Source organism: Rhyacophila brunnea, unplaced genomic scaffold (assembly GCF_057557595.1).
Source record: "Rhyacophila brunnea isolate RB1 unplaced genomic scaffold, BYU_Rbru_1.0 scaffold_213, whole genome shotgun sequence".
Classification (NCBI taxonomy): domain Eukaryota; kingdom Metazoa; phylum Arthropoda; class Insecta; order Trichoptera; family Rhyacophilidae; genus Rhyacophila; species Rhyacophila brunnea.
The window spans coordinates 87,636-109,431 of NW_028232875.1; the positions used below are offsets into that span (position 1 = coordinate 87,636).

The window sequence follows — 21,796 nt, forward strand, 5'->3', positions numbered from 1 at the left end:
TGCGTTATTCGATTGATTGAATAATAGAATGAAATATAATATTAAATTATATTATATTATATCGCGGCGTATATTCTGCTTGCTATCTATCTGTACGATGCGCTAGAGTGAAACGACTCGAACGGCTCGCGGATTGTATACGGCGAGAGCGAGACGGGTGCCGCAGTACCGATGTGCGAACGCCGCTCTCAGAGATGACGTTCGTCTAGATCGGCGATTTTAGTCACGAATTGCACCGGCATTTTTGCTTCGATCTCTCGATATTTTTCAATTTTTCGCAGCCGCCGCCCTAGCGAGGGGGTTCAGGGGTGGGCGGTTGCGCCGCCCACCGATCTGTCTGTCGTTTCAAAGCGGGCGAATGGTCGCGAGTCTGTCCTCGGGCTCGCGGGATGCGTTTCAAATTGGAATTGTGTCCGCGCGCGCACATAACGTGTCGGGAAAATGGCCGTAGATTCGTTAAAAATTATCAGATTCCGACGATCGAGCCTTCGTCCGGCGCGTCGATATACCTTCTCGCGTTTGCAATCGGCCGCGGGCCCCTGGCGCCCCCGCGGGCGTCGCGATCCGCCCCCGAGTCGGCCGGAGTTAGCACAAGACGATCGCGGCATACAAACATTACTGTATCGGGCGAAGACGACGGCGGCGGCCCCGCGGTGCTCGATGCAGTCGGCGGTGTTCACGAAGTTCTGCAGCAGGCGAGCAGACGGACGATGGTGCACGGTATCACGGTGCACGACGGTGAAGAAGGAAGCACGACACGAGAATAGAATGTTCAATTCGAATAATTAGTTACCTAACGATAGATTGCGATAGGTACGGCGCGATCGGTCGCTCGCTCGCTCACTGCGCCTCCCTCCCTCCCGCGATAGATAGATAGATAGATGGATGGATGGATGGATGGATAGTGTGAAGCGAAATATCGTAAATAAATAGTTAGTTAATTAATTAAATATGATAATATGATATAATATTATGGGTGCGTTTAATATGACCGATGCGAAGCATACATACGACAGAAATATGAGAGTAGAAAACCATAGCAACCGAAATCATCAATAACAACCGACAACAAAAATGTCATTATTTGTTACTATCAAGTACCTACCTATATGAAATCAAATATAAAGACATTGGAAGGAAGATCACTCTAAGATATCGATCGGGGATTCGGAATAAACTATTCCCTATTCCCTATTCCCGAATCCGTGTGTCATGTACGTATGTAACATAAAATCTATCGTACGATGCAAAATTATCCGATTCGCATTATTTATGTATCGCATATCGAAGGATCGATGAAATAACAAACAGATGTGTAATATCATGTTATGTAGGTACCTAAATCTAATGTGATGTTTTCTTTTTCAGATGCACGCACGCACGCATGCATTCCATGCACCTAAGATGTATGGATAATATTATTAATAGTATAATGATGACTTATTGTTGTATATTACTGAATAATAATAAAATTATTCACAGATACATCGATTCTTATTATTTTCCTATCATATCATATCATCCTTCGTGGCGGGCTCAGTTAGTTATCTAGTCTAGTTTATAATAATACGGTGTGTTGGATAGTGATATAATAATTATAAGCGTAGATGCAAGATAATTATTGTAACAAATATTCGTATTATTATTACAATAGGTGGGCGGTCAGTCGATTTATTTTTCCTGCCTGGCATAAATATTGATAGCGAAACATGCGATTCGATCAATTCGATTTGAAAATATTGGCGGCCCTTAAAAGGGCCTTTGCTTATAATTCTTTCTTCATGGACTTCACTTGGAGCTGGTGTATTTGGTGACTGCCTTTGTTCCTTCGCTGACGGCGTGCTTGGCGAGCTCTCCGGGCAGAAGGAGCCTGACGGCGGTCTGGATCTCCCTGCTGGTGATGGTGGAGCGCTTGTTGTAGTGGGCGAGGCGCGACGCTTCGGCGGCGATCCTCTCGAAGATGTCGTTGACGAAGCTGTTCATGATGCTCATCGCCTTACTGGAGATTCCGGTGTCGGGGTGCACCTGCTTGAGCACCTTGTAGATGTAGATTGCGTAACTCTCCTTCCTCCTCCTCTTTGTCTTCTTCTTGTCTCCCTTGGAGATGTTCTTCTGGGCTTTGCCGGATTTCTTGGCGGCCTTTCCGCTAGTCTTGGGCGGCATGATGATCGGCGACGGGTATTACGATAACGATAGATAGATTAGGTAGGTGCGCGGTGTCAATCGGCGGCGGTGGCTCGAATGAGAATGCCCGCGCAAACTTAGACTCGCTCTTTCAGGTCACTGTGTAGAGCGATCGGCGCGCGGCTTTGCAAGTCGCGTTATGAGCCGCACGTCTCCCGCTGCGGCCGCACCGCGCGCGATTCTAAAATAACGCAAAAAAAAGTTTTCAAGCAAACTTGACAAAGGACCGTCCGTCGATTCAGGTCGACGCTTCTTTCGCACAGTTAATTTTCAACACTACCCCGTCTCGCCATGTCTGGTCGCGGAAAAGGCGGTAAAGTCAAGGGAAAGGCAAAGTCTCGTTCGAATCGCGCTGGACTCCAGTTCCCCGTCGGTCGCATACACAGGCTCCTGCGCAAGGGAAACTACGCCGAGAGGGTGGGTGCCGGTGCGCCGGTGTACCTGGCCGCCGTCATGGAATACCTCGCCGCCGAAGTACTCGAGTTGGCGGGAAACGCGGCCCGCGACAACAAGAAGACCAGGATTATCCCTCGTCATTTGCAGCTCGCCATCCGCAACGACGAGGAGCTGAACAAGCTGCTCTCCGGCGTCACCATCGCCCAGGGAGGAGTGCTGCCCAACATCCAGGCGGTGCTCTTGCCCAAGAAGACTGAGAAGAAGGCGTAAAAAAAAAAATATAAAGATTACATGCATATTAATCCATCTATCGTCGTACAAAAGGCCCTTTTCAGGGCCGCCATTTTTATTCAAATTCGAGTGGTAGCGTATCCGTGTCGAGCTCGTTATTGTGTCTCATTATTCATCGACAGTAGGACATTATTGAAATTGTTATTATTATAGGTATTAGCGCAATACAGAGAGTACTGTCCATGTTACAATAAATGTTCTGCAAATTCAATATTTGAAAATACATCTAAAATAAAAAGTAGGTATATAATTTCGTAGTAATTCATGAGGAGATAGAGATGCGTCGATCTCTTGTTTGTTAAGAGTGGCGGTTTCAGTAGTTTAAATAGTTTTGTAGGATAATGATTGTGATATATGTACCTATTTATATAGGTGAGGAGCATCTATGTAAGATATGATAAGAGGCTGTTTAATTAATATTATGAGGGTAGATATTATTTGATGAATCTCACCTCACACGCGTTGCGTTATTATATTATATTATTAGGTGGTAAGTATATTTTATTTAATCGACTGTTCAATTGATCAATTACAACAGACGCAAAATTACTTACAAAACTATTTATCCAAAAATAGTGGAACACGCAGAATGATATTATATTATACTTACTTGGAAAATAGATAGCCAAGTAGGTAGTATAATAATATACTACTATTATTACAGGCACATAACGACCGATCGATCGCTCACGGATGCGTAAACATTCGAATGTCAAAAAATTTGCGGCCCTGAAAAGGGCCTTTTGTGATAGATAGATAGATGGGTATGATAACAATATTATTATTTTTTTTAATTTTTAAGCGCGTTCGCCGCGGATTCGTCTCGCCAGCTGGATATCCTTGGGCATGATGGTGACGCGTTTGGCGTGGATGGCGCAAAGGTTCGTGTCCTCGAATAGACCGACGAGGTACGCCTCGCTGGCCTCCTGCAGCGCCATGACGGCGGAGCTCTGGAAGCGCAGATCGGTCTTGAAATCTTGAGCGATCTCGCGCACCAGTCGCTGGAAGGGCAGCTTGCGGATGAGGAGCTCAGTGCTCTTCTGATAGCGACGGATCTCACGGAGAGCGACCGTACCGGGCCTGTAACGATGGGGCTTCTTCACGCCTCCTGTGGCCGGCGCGCTTTTCCTCGCGGCCTTCGTGGCGAGCTGTTTGCGGGGAGCTTTTCCGCCGGTGGATTTTCGGGCAGTCTGCTTGGTACGAGCCATGTCTTCTTCTTCAAAGTAGTAGGTTCTGAAACGAGCGTTCAACGAGGAGTGCGCGCGCGACCCTACTCGGTGACTTATATAGAGAGATCCGCTCGCTGCGATTGGTCGACGCGGTCGCCTTCGGCGGAACAGTGGGGGGTGATCACTTTCGTCGGCGTATCGTTTTGAGGTCGAAATATTGCCTGAAAGTTCATTTTTTTTTAAAATATCCTTTTTTATTCTATTCCGCAATTATTATTAATAGCCGTTATCTTTATTGCGCACTCGCTTTGCGCGAAATGCGCAGCACTGGGCGTGGTTGCGCCGCGGCGCGCCAGAGCGAGACGCACTCGCCCGCGCCTTGAATTCGCAAGGAAGGGAGCGAGACGTCGCATACGCGCGTCTATAAAAAGAGACGTCAGAAAATTAAAAGATTCATAATTCGTCTGGCGGCCGCAGTGAGCGCATCGCATCGTTTCGATTTTTGACATCATCCACTTTTTGACACGCATACAAGATGACCGGTCGCGGTAAAGGAGGAAAGGGATTGGGAAAAGGTGGCGCCAAGCGTCACAGGAAGGTTCTTCGCGATAACATCCAGGGCATCACGAAGCCTGCGATCCGTCGTCTGGCACGTCGCGGCGGAGTCAAGCGCATATCTGGCTTGATTTACGAAGAGACCCGAGGAGTCCTGAAGGTGTTCCTCGAGAACGTCATCAGGGACGCCGTCACCTACACGGAGCACGCGAAGAGGAAGACCGTCACCGCCATGGACGTCGTGTACGCCCTGAAGAGACAGGGTCGCACCCTGTACGGTTTCGGCGGCTAAGCTGGCCAATACGATACGATACCATCTCGTCTTGATACAATACAGACTGACTACTACAATATAATGATGGATGAGTGGGTTGGTTTTAATGCTATGCCCGCTTAACTATTATTATGTGAATATATCTATCTACTCGCATACAAACGGCCCTTTTCAGGGCCACCATGTCTATTTCGTTCGATCCGTTTGCATTCGTATAGTATCGCAGTAATAATGCATGCAGTGGTGTGTGCATAGAAGGGTGGAGGTGAAATACAATTTATTTTATACGTTTCTGAACTGAAAATATGTTTGATTTGCTTAGGTTAGGTTTGATTTTGACAGGTTAGATTTGATTTGATTAAGTTAGGTTAGATTTGGTTAGGTTAGGTTTGATTTCATTAGGTTAGGTTTGATTTGATTAGGTTAGGTTTGATTTGCTTAGGTTAGGTTTGATTTGCTTAGGTTAGGTTAGATTTGATATCATTAGGTTAGGTTTGATTTGGTTAGGTTAGGTTTGATTTGATTTGATTAGGTTAGGTTTGATTTGCTTAGGTTAGATTTGATTTGCTTAGGTTAGGTTTGATTTGATTAAGTTAGGTTTGATTTGATTAGGTTAGGTTTGATTTGATTAGGTTAGGTTTGATTTGCTTAGGTTAGATTTGATATCATTAGGTTAGGTTTGATTTGCTTAGGTTAGATTTGATATCATTAGGTTAGGTTTGGTTTGATTTGATTAGGTTAGGTTTGATTTGCTTAGGTTAGGTTTGATTTGATTAAGTTAGGTTTGATTTGATTAGGTTAGGTTTGATTTGATTAGGTTAGGTTTGATTTGCTTAGGTTAGATTTGATATCATTAGGTTAGGTTTGATTTGATTTGATTAGGTTAGGTTTGATTTGCTTAGGTTAGATTTGATATCATTAGGTTAGGTTTGGTTTGATTTGATTAGGTTAGGTTTGATTTGCTTAGGTTAGATTTGATATCATTAGGTTAGGTTTGATTTGGTTAGGTTAGGTTTGATTTGATTAGGTTAGGTTTGATTTGGTTAGGTTAGGTTTGATTTGATTAGGTCAGGTTTGATTTGGTTAGGTTTGATTGGGTTTGGTTTGATTTGATTATGTTAGGTTTGATTTGATCAGGTTAGGTTTGATTTGATTGGGTTAGGTTTGATTTGATTAAGTTAGGTTTGATTTGGTTAGGTTAGGTTAGGTTTGATTAGGTTAGGTTTGATTTGATTTGATTAGGTTAGGTTAGGTTTGATTTGATTAAGTTAGGTTTGATTTGATTAGGTTAGGTTTGATTTGATCAGGTTAGGTTTGATTTGATTGGGTTAGGTTTGATTTGATTAAGTTAGGTTTGATTTGGTTAGGTTAGGTTAGGTTAGGTTTGATTTGATTAGGTTAGGTTCGATTTGGTTAGGTTAGGTTATTAGGTTAGGTTTGATTTGGTTAGGTTAGGTAAACCTAACCTAACCTAACCAAATCAAACCTAACCTAACCAAATCAAACCTAACCTAATCTAATCAAACCTAACCTAACCAAATCAAACCTAACCTAATCAAATCAAACCTAACCTAACCAAATCAAACCTAACCTAATGATATCAAATCTAACCTAAGCAAATCAAACTTAACCTAATCAAATCAAACCTAACCTAATGAAATCAAACCTAACCTAACCTAACCAAATCAAACCTAACTCAATCAAATCAAACCTAACCTAATCAAATCAAACCTAACCTGATCAAATCAAACCTAACCTGATCACATCAAACCTAACTTAATCAAATCAAACCTAACTCAGTCAAATCAAACCTAACCTAATCAAATCAAACCTAACTTAATCAAATTAAACCTAACCTAATCAAATCAAATCAAACCTAACCTAACCTGATCAAATCAAACCTAACCTGATCACATCAAACCTAACTTAATCAAATCAAACCTAACTCAGTCAAATCAAACCTAACCAAATCAACAAAAAAAAAAAAAAATGAATTTAGTGTTAATTTTAAATTTTAGCTAGGTGAGTGAGTATTCGTCTTGACATAAGACAGTGTAATAATATTATGCAATTTACGTATGGAGTACCTATACGAATTGAATAAAGAAATAACGACGTATCTACGTGTTCGATATCAGTCGACACCTGAATTGTGTTGGTAGCCCTGAAAAGGGCTTTTGTTTCAATAAAATGCGAGCGAGCGCGTATTATTCATCTCCATCTCTATCCTCATTCATCTCGTCTACTGTCGTCGTCGTCATCCACCCGAGATACCCCCCTTCCCGGGCTGCCGTCGTCGCATCATCGTCATCGTGATGATTAGATTAGATTCGATCGCGGCTTCTTACTTCTTCGCAGCGGCTTTCTTCGCGGCGGGCTTCTTCGCAGCGGCCTTCTTGGGCTTAGGCGCCTTCGGCTTCTTGGTGGGCGGCTTGGCTGACTTCTTCGCCTTGGTGGGGGTCTTGGGCTTGGCGGCCTTCTTGGCGGCGGGGGCGGCCTTCTTGGGGGAGGCGGCTTTCTTGGCGGCTGCGGCCGATCTGGCCGCGGTTTCGAGAGGAGCCGACGACTTTCTCATGGCGGTCGCGGGCTTCTTCTTTGCGGCTGCGGCCGAAGACTTGCCTCCGCCGGCCGCGGCGCCCTTCTTCTCCTTGGATGAGGCAGGGCGCGATTTCTTCGCGGCGGGCTTCTTGCCAGAGGCGGAGCCGCCCGCAGATTTGGCCTTGCCGGCTTCCAGTTTGAACGAACCGGAGGCCCCCTTGCCTTTGGTCTGCACTAGGGCGCCGGATTCGACGGCACCCTTCAGGTATTTCTTGATGAATGGCGCCAGCTTGTCGGCGTCCACCTTGTAGTTGGCCGAGATGTATTTTTTGATCGCCTGCAGGGAGGATCCGGCGCGCTCTTTCAGCTCTTTGATGGCGCTGTTGACCATCTCAGAGGTCTTGGGATGCGTCGGCTTGACCTTGGGCTTCTTCGCGGCTTTGCCTGCTGCCGATTTCTTCGCGGGGGTAGAGGGCACCGGCGAAGCGGTGACGGGTGCTGCTGTATCTGCCATCTTTGCGTTATTCGATTGATTGAATAATAGAATGAAATATAATATTAAATTATATTATATTATATCGCGGCGTATATTCTGCTTGCTATCTATCTGTACGATGCGCTAGAGTGAAACGACTCGAACGGCTCGCGGATTGTATACGGCGAGAGCGAGACGGGTGCCGCAGTACCGATGTGCGAACGCCGCTCTCAGAGATGACGTTCGTCTAGATCGGCGATTTTAGTCACGAATTGCACCGGCATTTTTGCTTCGATCTCTCGATATTTTTCAATTTTTCGCAGCCGCCGCCCTAGCGAGGGGGTTCAGGGGTGGGCGGTTGCGCCGCCCACCGATCTGTCTGTCGTTTCAAAGCGGGCGAATGGTCGCGAGTCTGTCCTCGGGCTCGCGGGATGCGTTTCAAATTGGAATTGTGTCCGCGCGCGCACATAACGTGTCGGGAAAATGGCCGTAGATTCGTTAAAAATTATCAGATTCCGACGATCGAGCCTTCGTCCGGCGCGTCGATATACCTTCTCGCGTTTGCAATCGGCCGCGGGCCCCTGGCGCCCCCGCGGGCGTCGCGATCCGCCCCCGAGTCGGCCGGAGTTAGCACAAGACGATCGCGGCATACAAACATTACTGTATCGGGCGAAGACGACGGCGGCGGCCCCGCGGTGCTCGATGCAGTCGGCGGTGTTCACGAAGTTCTGCAGCAGGCGAGCAGACGGACGATGGTGCACGGTATCACGGTGCACGACGGTGAAGAAGGAAGCACGACACGAGAATAGAATGTTCAATTCGAATAATTAGTTACCTAACGATAGATTGCGATAGGTACGGCGCGATCGGTCGCTCGCTCGCTCACTGCGCCTCCCTCCCTCCCGCGATAGATAGATAGATAGATGGATGGATGGATGGATGGATAGTGTGAAGCGAAATATCGTAAATAAATAGTTAGTTAATTAATTAAATATGATAATATGATATAATATTATGGGTGCGTTTAATATGACCGATGCGAAGCATACATACGACAGAAATATGAGAGTAGAAAACCATAGCAACCGAAATCATCAATAACAACCGACAACAAAAATGTCATTATTTGTTACTATCAAGTACCTACCTATATGAAATCAAATATAAAGACATTGGAAGGAAGATCACTCTAAGATATCGATCGGGGATTCGGAATAAACTATTCCCTATTCCCTATTCCCGAATCCGTGTGTCATGTACGTATGTAACATAAAATCTATCGTACGATGCAAAATTATCCGATTCGCATTATTTATGTATCGCATATCGAAGGATCGATGAAATAACAAACAGATGTGTAATATCATGTTATGTAGGTACCTAAATCTAATGTGATGTTTTCTTTTTCAGATGCACGCACGCACGCATGCATTCCATGCACCTAAGATGTATGGATAATATTATTAATAGTATAATGATGACTTATTGTTGTATATTACTGAATAATAATAAAATTATTCACAGATACATCGATTCTTATTATTTTCCTATCATATCATATCATCCTTCGTGGCGGGCTCAGTTAGTTATCTAGTCTAGTTTATAATAATACGGTGTGTTGGATAGTGATATAATAATTATAAGCGTAGATGCAAGATAATTATTGTAACAAATATTCGTATTATTATTACAATAGGTGGGCGGTCAGTCGATTTATTTTTCCTGCCTGGCATAAATATTGATAGCGAAACATGCGATTCGATCAATTCGATTTGAAAATATTGGCGGCCCTTAAAAGGGCCTTTGCTTATAATTCTTTCTTCATGGACTTCACTTGGAGCTGGTGTATTTGGTGACTGCCTTTGTTCCTTCGCTGACGGCGTGCTTGGCGAGCTCTCCGGGCAGAAGGAGCCTGACGGCGGTCTGGATCTCCCTGCTGGTGATGGTGGAGCGCTTGTTGTAGTGGGCGAGGCGCGACGCTTCGGCGGCGATCCTCTCGAAGATGTCGTTGACGAAGCTGTTCATGATGCTCATCGCCTTACTGGAGATTCCGGTGTCGGGGTGCACCTGCTTGAGCACCTTGTAGATGTAGATTGCGTAACTCTCCTTCCTCCTCCTCTTTGTCTTCTTCTTGTCTCCCTTGGAGATGTTCTTCTGGGCTTTGCCGGATTTCTTGGCGGCCTTTCCGCTAGTCTTGGGCGGCATGATGATCGGCGACGGGTATTACGATAACGATAGATAGATTAGGTAGGTGCGCGGTGTCAATCGGCGGCGGTGGCTCGAATGAGAATGCCCGCGCACTTACTTACTTAGGATATATGCTTATACATTTGGGCCACCTAGACGGTTTTTAGCGTCTATCCCCTTTATATGTAGTATCTATCTGGAGTGAAGCATGATTGGTGTGAGAGGACCTGGTTTCGGCGGTTTCGCGACCGACCGAGACCAGGTTTGGGATCTGGGTGAAGGAATCTCTAGTAAGTATATTTAAAAAGTGTTTCTTCCGAGCAAACAACAACAATGACCGCCGCCCTCACAGGCCTCCAACAACTCCCCACCCCACATCTCGCTTCTGTCCAGCTTTGCAGAGTCCAGCGTTCAGTCATGGGGTCTGGCGTTCGTCTAATCCGAATCCAGAGCCGGGGACGTCTTCTTCTGCACCAGGTGAGTGCTCCCTTGAAGACTGAGAGAAGGCCAAATAAGATCAGCATTCATAATCGCATCTTTATCGTGTGTTACTGCGGGTCTAGCCCGTTTGCTCATCAAAATTTGAGCCGCAGAGGGGGGAAAAACTCCGGAGGTGAGCAAGCCCACAACCGGCCAAAAACCCCTCCGCTGTGGTTTTAATCTGTAGGGAGAAAAAAAGATACAAAAATAGTAGATTGGTAAGAGTGAAGGAAAAAGGATATTTATTTAGGGGAGGGGGGATTTATTGGAAATATCCTCCTGGGTCATCCGGCCGTCTTGGGTGGTGGTCGGTCTAGGTTGATTGGCATTGGATCTGTAATCATGGAGAAGTACAAGAAGTAAAGAATAAACAAAGAGAGAATTTATGTGAGGAAAGAGGATATTTTATTAGGGGAGGGGGGAATTAATAGAAGTACCCTCCTGGGTCATCGGGACGTCCTGGGTGTTGATCGGTCTAGGTTGAGTGGCAAGGGATCTGTAATCATAAGAGAAAAATACAAGAAGAATAGAAAATAGTAGTAATACAGAGTATTATTTGGGGGAGGGGGGTATCTGAAGGAGTACCCTCCTTGGCCGGTCGAATTGGTGGTGATCGTGTATATCATATTGTAGTAAGTCTTTGATTGTCGTGTTGGGATGGTTGTTGATGGAGCTGTAGAATTGCTTCGTGAGCTTGAGGATGTGGGTTTGGAGGGTTTCCAAGTTAAGATCGCTGTGGAGTGTGGAGTTCCTGACGAACCAGGGGGCGTTGGTGATTGCTCTGAGAGTTTTGTTCTGTACGATTTGTAGTCTGTTGATGAATTTTAAGCCGGCAAATGCCCAGACGGGGCACGCGTAGGTCATGAGAGGGCGAACGATAGCTGTGTATAATAGCAGCTTGCTGCGATAGGCAAGTTTGCTCCTATGTCCTATCATGGGTTTGAGCTTTGCTAAGACTATGTCGGCTTGGCGTCTTTTATCGCTAATGTGTTTGGAAAAATTGAGTGCTGTGTCTAGCGTAAGACCAAGATATTTGACCGTATTGGACCAAGGGATTTTAGTTTTATGCATTTTCAGGTCTGAATGTTTGCGCTTACTTTTACGTTTTTTGAAGTTGCGCTCGAAGCAAATGGCTTTACTTTTGTCTGCGTTTATTTTTATGCGCCACTTGTCGCACCAGGCGGAGACCTGGTCGGCCGACCTTTGGACCAATAGAGTAGCTCTATCCCTGTGCATCGATCGGGAGAGGATCGCTGTATCGTCTGCATATTGTGCTATTATGCATGAAGCTAGTGGGGTGTCTGATGGGATCGGAATGTCTCTTGTATAGAGGTTATACAGAGACGGAGCGAGAACGGAGCCTTGTGGGACTCCGGCGCTTGCGGGTCTGATTGAGGATCTTTCTCCGAACAGTTTGACTGCGAAGTGTCTATCGGTGATGAACGAGTGTAGGATTTGAATAATTGGCTGTTCGATTTCGGCCTCTGAGAGTTTAACTATGAGGCCTTCGATCCATACTTTATCGAAGGCCTTAGCAATATCTAGGAACAAGCCAACTGTAGATTTATGGTGATTGAAACCGTCTGTTATGTATTCTGTTACGCGCAGCAGTTGATGGTTCGTGGCGTGACTGGCTCTGAACCCGTGCTGGACGTCTGGTATGAGTTTCTTCTCATGGATAATGATTTGAAGTCTGGCATTTATGAGTCTTTCTAAGAGTTTGCTCATCGTAGGGAGGAGGCTGATTGGCCGGTGACTTTCGGGGAGAGTGTGATCCTTGCCCGGTTTTGGCAGGAGGATGATGTCTGCAAGTTTCCAGGCATCTGGAAAGTATTGCAGCTCTAGACAGGCATTTAAGATCCCTGTTAAGGCAAGAACGCCTTTCTCTGGTAAATTCTTGAGGGAGAGGTTGCTCACTCCGTCGTTGCCTGGCGCTGAACGATTTTTAAGTCGTGTGATTAAATATTCAACTTCCTGAGTGGAGGTTGGAATGATCGGAGGTGGTGGAGGATCTATTCTATCGTGTATGATTGCGCTGGCCCTGTCTTCAATTGATTTTAGGTGTCGTCTGGTGGACCTTTTAGATGTGTCTATATCGTTGGGTCTAAATTGATTTTGGAGGCTGTCCGCAAATACCTCGAGTTTTTCTCCAGTCGTGTAGACCATTTTATTATGGGCTTTCAGGGGAGTGATAGGACATTTCTTTATCCTCAAGGCTTTAGAGAGTTTCCAGAAGGGGTCACTGCCCTTAAGTAACTCTGTGAGTTTGGAGTTCCAGGTCTCACTAGCGTGTGTGGCGTTTAGTTTGCGAACCTCTTTCCTTAGTTTTTTAAACTTGAGGAAAGAGGGCTGGTCCCCCAAGATTTGGGAGATTTTCCTGGCGCGGTTTCTCGCCGTGATTTTAAGTCTGGTGGATTTAGGCATATCCATTCTGTGGGTATCAGTCTGACTGATCAAAGTTGAAGCGGATTTGATCGCCTCGTTTATAGAGGCTGTCAGTTCCACTATTGCGGCGTCTATTTTAGGTGTTGAAGAGAGATCTAATGGAATCGTGTGGTGTTCCTCCAGGTGAATGGCAAAGTCTTCCCAGGATACTTTATATCTTTGGGAGTCTGGTGTCGTAGTTAATGGGTCTAATGCATCCCCGAGGTACATTAGGACCGGTTTATGATCGGAGTTGAGTTCATCTACCGTACGAATGATGGGGATGTAATTAGTATTACGGATGATGGCAAAGTCGAGAATACTAGGCAAGCCTCTGGTTGGAAAGTTTGTGGGCGACAGAGGTGCGACTATCACTGATTGGCTAGATTGAATGAAATCGTATAGCAATACTCCACGTGCGTTTGACCTACGATTGTTCCAAGCGGAATGCTTGGCGTTGAAGTCTCCGGCTATGACTGTGGGAGTATTGTTGGTGTCCAATAATTTATCAAAATCTGACCTGGTGGGTTTCTGTGTCGGAGGACAGTAGATAGCTATGAATTTAACTAAGCCGTAATTCTTAGTGGTTACTAATATCGAGGTGGATTCTATAGCCGGACGTGTGACGCGCGCGGTTGGCTGAGAGTGTGTTGAACAGTGCTCGATATGTGATTTTACGATGATGGCTGTTCCGCCACCTTTAGTGAGTCTGTCGGTTCTATGTATAGTATAATTTGGTATGTTAATACGATGTGAGGGTTTGAGCCATGTTTCATTGACAAGAAGTATGTCAATGTCGTGCTCGCGCAGGAAGTGTCGGACTTCGTGTTTGTCGTTGAGGAGTGATCCACGGGTGTTCCATATCGCGGTCTGTAGTGATGTCGGTTTTATTTTACCGGCCATAGAGGGTTGGGCAGATGGTCTGAAGTGTGGATTGGACATCCTCCGATATGGACTTTATCCTCTGAGACAGCTGAAGAAGGTGCTGAATCTGGGGATGCTCCTGCGGGAGGGTGATGAATGTGGTGGTAGTTGTGGGTGGGACCTGAGATTGGGGGGCGTTGTTACGCTGGGAGGCCGCTCTTGCGGACCAGGCGTTCGGACGTTGGGCCGGCAGGCTCATCAGAGGCTGCGGGGGCTGGCGTCTGGGGAAACCTTGGTTGCCTGGGCGTCTAGGGCAGCCCTTGAAATTAGCGGGGTGCGAGCCATGGCAATTGGCGCAAGTGGCCGGGCCCATTTCTCGGGTGTGAGAGCAGGTGTCAGTTTTGTGGCTTCCTGCACATTTGACACATTTCGGAGGGGCATGGCAGTGCATTGCCGAATGGTGGAAGCCTTGGCAGTTGTGACACTGCCCAGCGGCTGCTTTCCTCCTGAGGGGTTCCGCCTGGATGCGGAGTTGCCATAACGAGGTCAGGTTGTAGACTTCCTTTCCTCTCTCTGACTTCTCGACGTCCAGGAGGACTAGGGGCATGGGGGTCCTGTTTTGTCCTTTGTTCATTCTGTGAACTTTTTGGACTGGGTAGTTGAGCAGGAGGAGTTCGTCTAGAATCTCCTGCTCGGTGTAGATTGGGTCGAGTCCTCTGAGGACGATTTTGTATGGTTTGTCGGATTGCATTTGGTAAGAGTTATATGCAGTCTTATCGTTTTGGAGTTTGTTTTGGGCGTATCGGTATGCCTCAATGGTTGGGAAGGTGATTTTTATGCCTTCTCGGGTGTCTACGGCGTCTCCTATGGGTATTCCTGACCGGAACAGGTCCTGTTGGAATCTCCTGTAAACTGCTTTGTCATGAATGACAATGGGCGGGATCTTGATTGATTTGTTGGTGGTTGTCGGGGGAGGGTTAGGAGGGGGCGTGTTCGGCTGCGATCTGGAGCTGGAGCTGGTGCTAGAGAATCCTGGTGGAGAGTCCGGTATGGGAGTTTGAGTTGGTGTAGGAGGTGGAACGGTGGCGGGGTTTGTGGGAGCCTTGGGTGAGCTGGTTGAGGAGCTCGAGGCGTTTCTCCTGCTCTCGTTGTGCTCCATTCTTTTGCGCGCTTTTTTACTGGGAGCTATAGGGGTGGAGTGGTTGAGCGGGGTGGTTGTGTTTTCCTCTGCAATTGTCTCCAGACCATTGGGAGGTTTGAGGGTTATATTATTGGAGATTTCTTTCGTGATCTCTTTCGTGAGGGTGGAGAGTGAGGAGCTGGAGGAGTTGTTAAGGCTGTCTTCTTCGTCGGAGTCTAAGTAGTGGACTTCGTCCGGGGTGATGGTTGCTTGGGAGTCGGGGAGCTGGGGGGGGGCGGGTTGTTTATTGCGGGAAGTGCTCCTCGTTTGCCGTCCTGTCGTTGGGGTACCTGTGGGCGAATTGGGGTTAGTGTTTAGATCGGTTGAGTTTGACATCGCTTGATATAGAAACTGGCACTCGGTCGGTACCTCGTCCGGTTTCATGTTCGCGAGGGCGGTCATTAGCGTTCTGAATAGTTGGAGGAATGAGTCCTTGTTTAGGGGGGTTTTTTTATTTTTATTTGATGGTGCCATTGTATAGATAGATAGAAATTGGGAAGAAAAAAGTATAAAGTTAAAATTAAAGGAAATTAGAATTTAAAAACTAATTAAAAAGAAAAAAAAATAAAAATAAAAAATAGAAAAAAGATTTAAATTTAAAAAATTCAAAATTAGTAAATTGCGCAATCCGAGTTTGTGCAATGTTTATGGAAAGTAAGATTGTTAGTAAGTGGTTAAAAAAAAAAATTTTTGAGGAAAAGTAAAAGACAAAGATTCAAAAATTAAACGATAGAAATTAGAAATTAGAAGGATAAAAAATTGAAGAGTGAAAATTGAAAATTGCGCAATTCAGATTTGTGCAATGTTTGTAAGTTGTAATTGTGCGGCGCGAAAATGAGTTTGAGGTTATTGCGCAAAGTTAATGTACGGTAGGTAGGGGGGTCGAAGTAGGTAGGGGGGGAGGGTTAGTATTGCGCAATCTAAGTTTGTGCAATAGTTAGTAAATAATTAGTACTAAAAGGGCGCGAAAATTAAATTTAAAAAGTTTAGAAGAGTAGAGAGAAGTTGCGCAATATAAGTGCGCGGTAGGTAGGGGGGGAGGGTTAGTATTGCGCAATCAAATTTGTGCAATATGTAGAAAGTAATTTATTTTTATTAAAAAGGGCGCGAGAATAAATTTGAAAAAATTGCGCAATGCTGTTGCACGGTGGGTGGGGGGGTCTGGGTAGGTAGGGGGGGAGGGTTGGATGGGTGGTTGGTAGGTAAGGTGGAAGTTTTTAAGTACTAGTTTTAGGGGCTGAGAAAAGGGGCTGTGAAAGGGTCTCGCCGGCGAGCTGAGGTAAAAAGGTACGCGGCGTAAAAGGGTCAGACGGACCGAGCGGATCTATTGTTATACGAGCAGGTAGGTGAAGCCTCTGTGCTTTTTGCAGTTTTGTAAAAATTTTTAACGTTAGTAGGTATTTAATTTTCTATGTGAGCTGATGAATTTATAGTAAGATTGGTATGGGCGAGCGTGAAATTTAATTAAATAGAATAAACAGTGTGAAGGATTGCTTAGCTGCAGCCTCGTCTCCTGAGGCGCGGTGGTCCGGTGGTCTCCCTGGGGCACTTGCGCTGGCTGGACCGAGCTGAACGGGGCCGCCGTCGATTTATGCAATCCGGGATAGCGACAACTCTGGTGAGATGAAGATATGCTCGGATCGCACACGACAAAAACACAGAACTGCACGGAACTGACAGCGTTGCACTCCACGGGTACACACGAAACACAGCACTTTGGAGAACACGAAAGCGGTGGCCCGCGGCCAAGCACTTCACTGGGCGGTGGATAGTAGGTAGGTATGTGATTGGGTGGGCGGGTAGGCGAGAGAGGCGCAATTCAGGTCTGGACACGTAAGGCGGGTCGATTCTCCACTATGAAGGCCCGGGCGAAGATACTAGGTTAGTCGGCTGTCGGCGATTATCTTAAAAAAGACTATTCAGCGGCAGGTCGATGGCTGCTAGAAATCCTCAGGCTGGCGATGATAGCGGCGAGTCGATGGTATCTGGATTCCGGAGCGATAACAGTACAGAATAATTTTTGCAAATTAATTCAGTAGTGAAGGCTGAGATCGGAGCGGTTGCAGAGAGGTGTTGTCGGTACGTGTGTCAGACGAGAGACGCGAATGCCCGCGCAAACTTAGACTCGCTCTTTCAGGTCACTGTGTAGAGCGATCGGCGCGCGGCTTTGCAAGTCGCGTTATGAGCCGCACGTCTCCCGCTGCGGCCGCACCGCGCGCGATTCTAAAATAACGCAAAAAAAAGTTTTCAAGCAAACTTGACAAAGGACCGTCCGTCGATTCAGGTCGACGCTTCTTTCGCACAGTTAATTTTCAACACTACCCCGTCTCGCCATGTCTGGTCGCGGAAAAGGCGGTAAAGTCAAGGGAAAGGCAAAGTCTCGTTCGAATCGCGCTGGACTCCAGTTCCCCGTCGGTCGCATACACAGGCTCCTGCGCAAGGGAAACTACGCCGAGAGGGTGGGTGCCGGTGCGCCGGTGTACCTGGCCGCCGTCATGGAATACCTCGCCGCCGAAGTACTCGAGTTGGCGGGAAACGCGGCCCGCGACAACAAGAAGACCAGGATTATCCCTCGTCATTTGCAGCTCGCCATCCGCAACGACGAGGAGCTGAACAAGCTGCTCTCCGGCGTCACCATCGCCCAGGGAGGAGTGCTGCCCAACATCCAGGCGGTGCTCTTGCCCAAGAAGACTGAGAAGAAGGCGTAAAAAAAAAAATATAAAGATTACATGCATATTAATCCATCTATCGTCGTACAAAAGGCCCTTTTCAGGGCCGCCATTTTTATTCAAATTCGAGTGGTAGCGTATCCGTGTCGAGCTCGTTATTGTGTCTCATTATTCATCGACAGTAGGACATTATTGAAATTGTTATTATTATAGGTATTAGCGCAATACAGAGAGTACTGTCCATGTTACAATAAATGTTCTGCAAATTCAATATTTGAAAATACATCTAAAATAAAAAGTAGGTATATAATTTCGTAGTAATTCATGAGGAGATAGAGATGCGTCGATCTCTTGTTTGTTAAGAGTGGCGGTTTCAGTAGTTTAAATAGTTTTGTAGGATAATGATTGTGATATATGTACCTATTTATATAGGTGAGGAGCATCTATGTAAGATATGATAAGAGGCTGTTTAATTAATATTATGAGGGTAGATATTATTTGATGAATCTCACCTCACACGCGTTGCGTTATTATATTATATTATTAGGTGGTAAGTATATTTTATTTAATCGACTGTTCAATTGATCAATTACAACAGACGCAAAATTACTTACAAAACTATTTATCCAAAAATAGTGGAACACGCAGAATGATATTATATTATACTTACTTGGAAAATAGATAGCCAAGTAGGTAGTATAATAATATACTACTATTATTACAGGCACATAACGACCGATCGATCGCTCACGGATGCGTAAACATTCGAATGTCAAAAAATTTGCGGCCCTGAAAAGGGCCTTTTGTGATAGATAGATAGATGGGTATGATAACAATATTATTATTTTTTTTAATTTTTAAGCGCGTTCGCCGCGGATTCGTCTCGCCAGCTGGATATCCTTGGGCATGATGGTGACGCGTTTGGCGTGGATGGCGCAAAGGTTCGTGTCCTCGAATAGACCGACGAGGTACGCCTCGCTGGCCTCCTGCAGCGCCATGACGGCGGAGCTCTGGAAGCGCAGATCGGTCTTGAAATCTTGAGCGATCTCGCGCACCAGTCGCTGGAAGGGCAGCTTGCGGATGAGGAGCTCAGTGCTCTTCTGATAGCGACGGATCTCACGGAGAGCGACCGTACCGGGCCTGTAACGATGGGGCTTCTTCACGCCTCCTGTGGCCGGCGCGCTTTTCCTCGCGGCCTTCGTGGCGAGCTGTTTGCGGGGAGCTTTTCCGCCGGTGGATTTTCGGGCAGTCTGCTTGGTACGAGCCATGTCTTCTTCTTCAAAGTAGTAGGTTCTGAAACGAGCGTTCAACGAGGAGTGCGCGCGCGACCCTACTCGGTGACTTATATAGAGAGATCCGCTCGCTGCGATTGGTCGACGCGGTCGCCTTCGGCGGAACAGTGGGGGGTGATCACTTTCGTCGGCGTATCGTTTTGAGGTCGAAATATTGCCTGAAAGTTCATTTTTTTTTAAAATATCCTTTTTTATTCTATTCCGCAATTATTATTAATAGCCGTTATCTTTATTGCGCACTCGCTTTGCGCGAAATGCGCAGCACTGGGCGTGGTTGCGCCGCGGCGCGCCAGAGCGAGACGCACTCGCCCGCGCCTTGAATTCGCAAGGAAGGGAGCGAGACGTCGCATACGCGCGTCTATAAAAAGAGACGTCAGAAAATTAAAAGATTCATAATTCGTCTGGCGGCCGCAGTGAGCGCATCGCATCGTTTCGATTTTTGACATCATCCACTTTTTGACACGCATACAAGATGACCGGTCGCGGTAAAGGAGGAAAGGGATTGGGAAAAGGTGGCGCCAAGCGTCACAGGAAGGTTCTTCGCGATAACATCCAGGGCATCACGAAGCCTGCGATCCGTCGTCTGGCACGTCGCGGCGGAGTCAAGCGCATATCTGGCTTGATTTACGAAGAGACCCGAGGAGTCCTGAAGGTGTTCCTCGAGAACGTCATCAGGGACGCCGTCACCTACACGGAGCACGCGAAGAGGAAGACCGTCACCGCCATGGACGTCGTGTACGCCCTGAAGAGACAGGGTCGCACCCTGTACGGTTTCGGCGGCTAAGCTGGCCAATACGATACGATACCATCTCGTCTTGATACAATACAGACTGACTACTACAATATAATGATGGATGAGTGGGTTGGTTTTAATGCTATGCCCGCTTAACTATTATTATGTGAATATATCTATCTACTCGCATACAAACGGCCCTTTTCAGGGCCACCATGTCTATTTCGTTCGATCCGTTTGCATTCGTATAGTATCGCAGTAATAATGCATGCAGTGGTGTGTGCATAGAAGGGTGGAGGTGAAATACAATTTATTTTATACGTTTCTGAACTGAAAATATGTTTGATTTGCTTAGGTTAGGTTTGATTTTGACAGGTTAGATTTGATTTGATTAAGTTAGGTTAGATTTGGTTAGGTTAGGTTTGATTTCATTAGGTTAGGTTTGATTTGATTAGGTTAGGTTTGATTTGCTTAGGTTAGGTTTGATTTGCTTAGGTTAGGTTAGATTTGATATCATTAGGTTAGGTTTGATTTGGTTAGGTTAGGTTTGATTTGATTTGATTAGGTTAGGTTTGATTTGCTTAGGTTAGATTTGATTTGCTTAGGTTAGGTTTGATTTGATTAAGTTAGGTTTGATTTGATTAGGTTAGGTTTGATTTGATTAGGTTAGGTTTGATTTGCTTAGGTTAGATTTGATATCATTAGGTTAGGTTTGATTTGCTTAGGTTAGATTTGATATCATTAGGTTAGGTTTGGTTTGATTTGATTAGGTTAGGTTTGATTTGCTTAGGTTAGGTTTGATTTGATTAAGTTAGGTTTGATTTGATTAGGTTAGGTTTGATTTGATTAGGTTAGGTTTGATTTGCTTAGGTTAGATTTGATATCATTAGGTTAGGTTTGATTTGATTTGATTAGGTTAGGTTTGATTTGCTTAGGTTAGATTTGATATCATTAGGTTAGGTTTGGTTTGATTTGATTAGGTTAGGTTTGATTTGCTTAGGTTAGATTTGATATCATTAGGTTAGGTTTGATTTGGTTAGGTTAGGTTTGATTTGATTAGGTTAGGTTTGATTTGGTTAGGTTAGGTTTGATTTGATTAGGTCAGGTTTGATTTGGTTAGGTTTGATTGGGTTTGGTTTGATTTGATTATGTTAGGTTTGATTTGATCAGGTTAGGTTTGATTTGATTGGGTTAGGTTTGATTTGATTAAGTTAGGTTTGATTTGGTTAGGTTAGGTTAGGTTTGATTAGGTTAGGTTTGATTTGATTTGATTAGGTTAGGTTAGGTTTGATTTGATTAAGTTAGGTTTGATTTGATTAGGTTAGGTTTGATTTGATCAGGTTAGGTTTGATTTGATTGGGTTAGGTTTGATTTGATTAAGTTAGGTTTGATTTGGTTAGGTTAGGTTAGGTTAGGTTTGATTTGATTAGGTTAGGTTCGATTTGGTTAGGTTAGGTTATTAGGTTAGGTTTGATTTGGTTAGGTTAGGTAAACCTAACCTAACCTAACCAAATCAAACCTAACCTAACCAAATCAAACCTAACCTAATCTAATCAAACCTAACCTAACCAAATCAAACCTAACCTAATCAAATCAAACCTAACCTAACCAAATCAAACCTAACCTAATGATATCAAATCTAACCTAAGCAAATCAAACTTAACCTAATCAAATCAAACCTAACCTAATGAAATCAAACCTAACCTAACCTAACCAAATCAAACCTAACTCAATCAAATCAAACCTAACCTAATCAAATCAAACCTAACCTGATCAAATCAAACCTAACCTGATCACATCAAACCTAACTTAATCAAATCAAACCTAACTCAGTCAAATCAAACCTAACCTAATCAAATCAAACCTAACTTAATCAAATTAAACCTAACCTAATCAAATCAAATCAAACCTAACCTAACCTGATCAAATCAAACCTAACCTGATCACATCAAACCTAACTTAATCAAATCAAACCTAACTCAGTCAAATCAAACCTAACCAAATCAACAAAAAAAAAAAAAAATGAATTTAGTGTTAATTTTAAATTTTAGCTAGGTGAGTGAGTATTCGTCTTGACATAAGACA

General features: G+C 45.1%; 8 protein-coding genes across 8 annotated transcripts; 4 read left to right on the top strand and 4 right to left on the bottom strand.

The window, feature by feature from the left end:
* Positions 1–1,765: 1,765 nt before the first annotated feature.
* On the bottom strand, positions 1,766–2,231 carry LOC147070550 (histone H2B-like). Its single transcript, XM_085949310.1, has one exon. It carries the CDS (start codon positions 2,161–2,163, stop codon positions 1,789–1,791), a length of 375 nt encoding a protein of 124 aa, XP_085805436.1. The 5' UTR covers positions 2,164–2,231; the 3' UTR covers positions 1,766–1,788.
* A 244-nt stretch (positions 2,232–2,475) lies between these two features.
* Positions 2,476–2,850, top strand: LOC147070551 (histone H2A). The gene has a single exon (XM_085949287.1). The coding sequence runs from the start codon at positions 2,476–2,478 to the stop codon at positions 2,848–2,850; it is 375 nt and encodes a 124-aa protein (XP_085805413.1).
* An 818-nt stretch (positions 2,851–3,668) lies between these two features.
* LOC147070552 (histone H3) lies at positions 3,669–4,079 on the bottom strand. Its single transcript, XM_085949288.1, has one exon. It carries the CDS (start codon positions 4,077–4,079, stop codon positions 3,669–3,671), a length of 411 nt encoding a protein of 136 aa, XP_085805414.1.
* A 496-nt stretch (positions 4,080–4,575) lies between these two features.
* Positions 4,576–4,887, top strand: LOC147070553 (histone H4). Its single transcript, XM_085949289.1, has one exon. The coding sequence runs from the start codon at positions 4,576–4,578 to the stop codon at positions 4,885–4,887; it is 312 nt and encodes a 103-aa protein (XP_085805415.1).
* Positions 4,888–9,712: 4,825 nt separating this feature from the next.
* On the bottom strand, positions 9,713–10,087 carry LOC147070554 (histone H2B-like). Its single transcript, XM_085949290.1, has one exon. The coding sequence runs from the start codon at positions 10,085–10,087 to the stop codon at positions 9,713–9,715; it is 375 nt and encodes a 124-aa protein (XP_085805416.1).
* A 7,263-nt stretch (positions 10,088–17,350) lies between these two features.
* On the top strand, positions 17,351–17,725 carry LOC147070555 (histone H2A). Its single transcript, XM_085949291.1, has one exon. It carries the CDS (start codon positions 17,351–17,353, stop codon positions 17,723–17,725), a length of 375 nt encoding a protein of 124 aa, XP_085805417.1.
* An 818-nt stretch (positions 17,726–18,543) lies between these two features.
* LOC147070556 (histone H3) lies at positions 18,544–18,954 on the bottom strand. The gene has a single exon (XM_085949292.1). The coding sequence runs from the start codon at positions 18,952–18,954 to the stop codon at positions 18,544–18,546; it is 411 nt and encodes a 136-aa protein (XP_085805418.1).
* A 496-nt stretch (positions 18,955–19,450) lies between these two features.
* LOC147070557 (histone H4) lies at positions 19,451–19,762 on the top strand. Its single transcript, XM_085949293.1, has one exon. The coding sequence runs from the start codon at positions 19,451–19,453 to the stop codon at positions 19,760–19,762; it is 312 nt and encodes a 103-aa protein (XP_085805419.1).
* The last annotated feature ends 2,034 nt before the right edge of the window (positions 19,763–21,796 follow it).

Bases quoted from the DNA above. Each gene is read 5' to 3' on its own strand.
- LOC147070550 (XM_085949310.1), bottom strand. From the start codon at position 2,163: ATGCCGCCCAAGACTAGCGGAAAGGCCGCCAAGAAATCCGGCAAAGCC.
- LOC147070551 (XM_085949287.1), top strand. From the start codon at position 2,476: ATGTCTGGTCGCGGAAAAGGCGGTAAAGTCAAGGGAAAGGCAAAGTCT.
- LOC147070552 (XM_085949288.1), bottom strand. From the start codon at position 4,079: ATGGCTCGTACCAAGCAGACTGCCCGAAAATCCACCGGCGGAAAAGCT.
- LOC147070553 (XM_085949289.1), top strand. From the start codon at position 4,576: ATGACCGGTCGCGGTAAAGGAGGAAAGGGATTGGGAAAAGGTGGCGCC.
- LOC147070554 (XM_085949290.1), bottom strand. From the start codon at position 10,087: ATGCCGCCCAAGACTAGCGGAAAGGCCGCCAAGAAATCCGGCAAAGCC.
- LOC147070555 (XM_085949291.1), top strand. From the start codon at position 17,351: ATGTCTGGTCGCGGAAAAGGCGGTAAAGTCAAGGGAAAGGCAAAGTCT.
- LOC147070556 (XM_085949292.1), bottom strand. From the start codon at position 18,954: ATGGCTCGTACCAAGCAGACTGCCCGAAAATCCACCGGCGGAAAAGCT.
- LOC147070557 (XM_085949293.1), top strand. From the start codon at position 19,451: ATGACCGGTCGCGGTAAAGGAGGAAAGGGATTGGGAAAAGGTGGCGCC.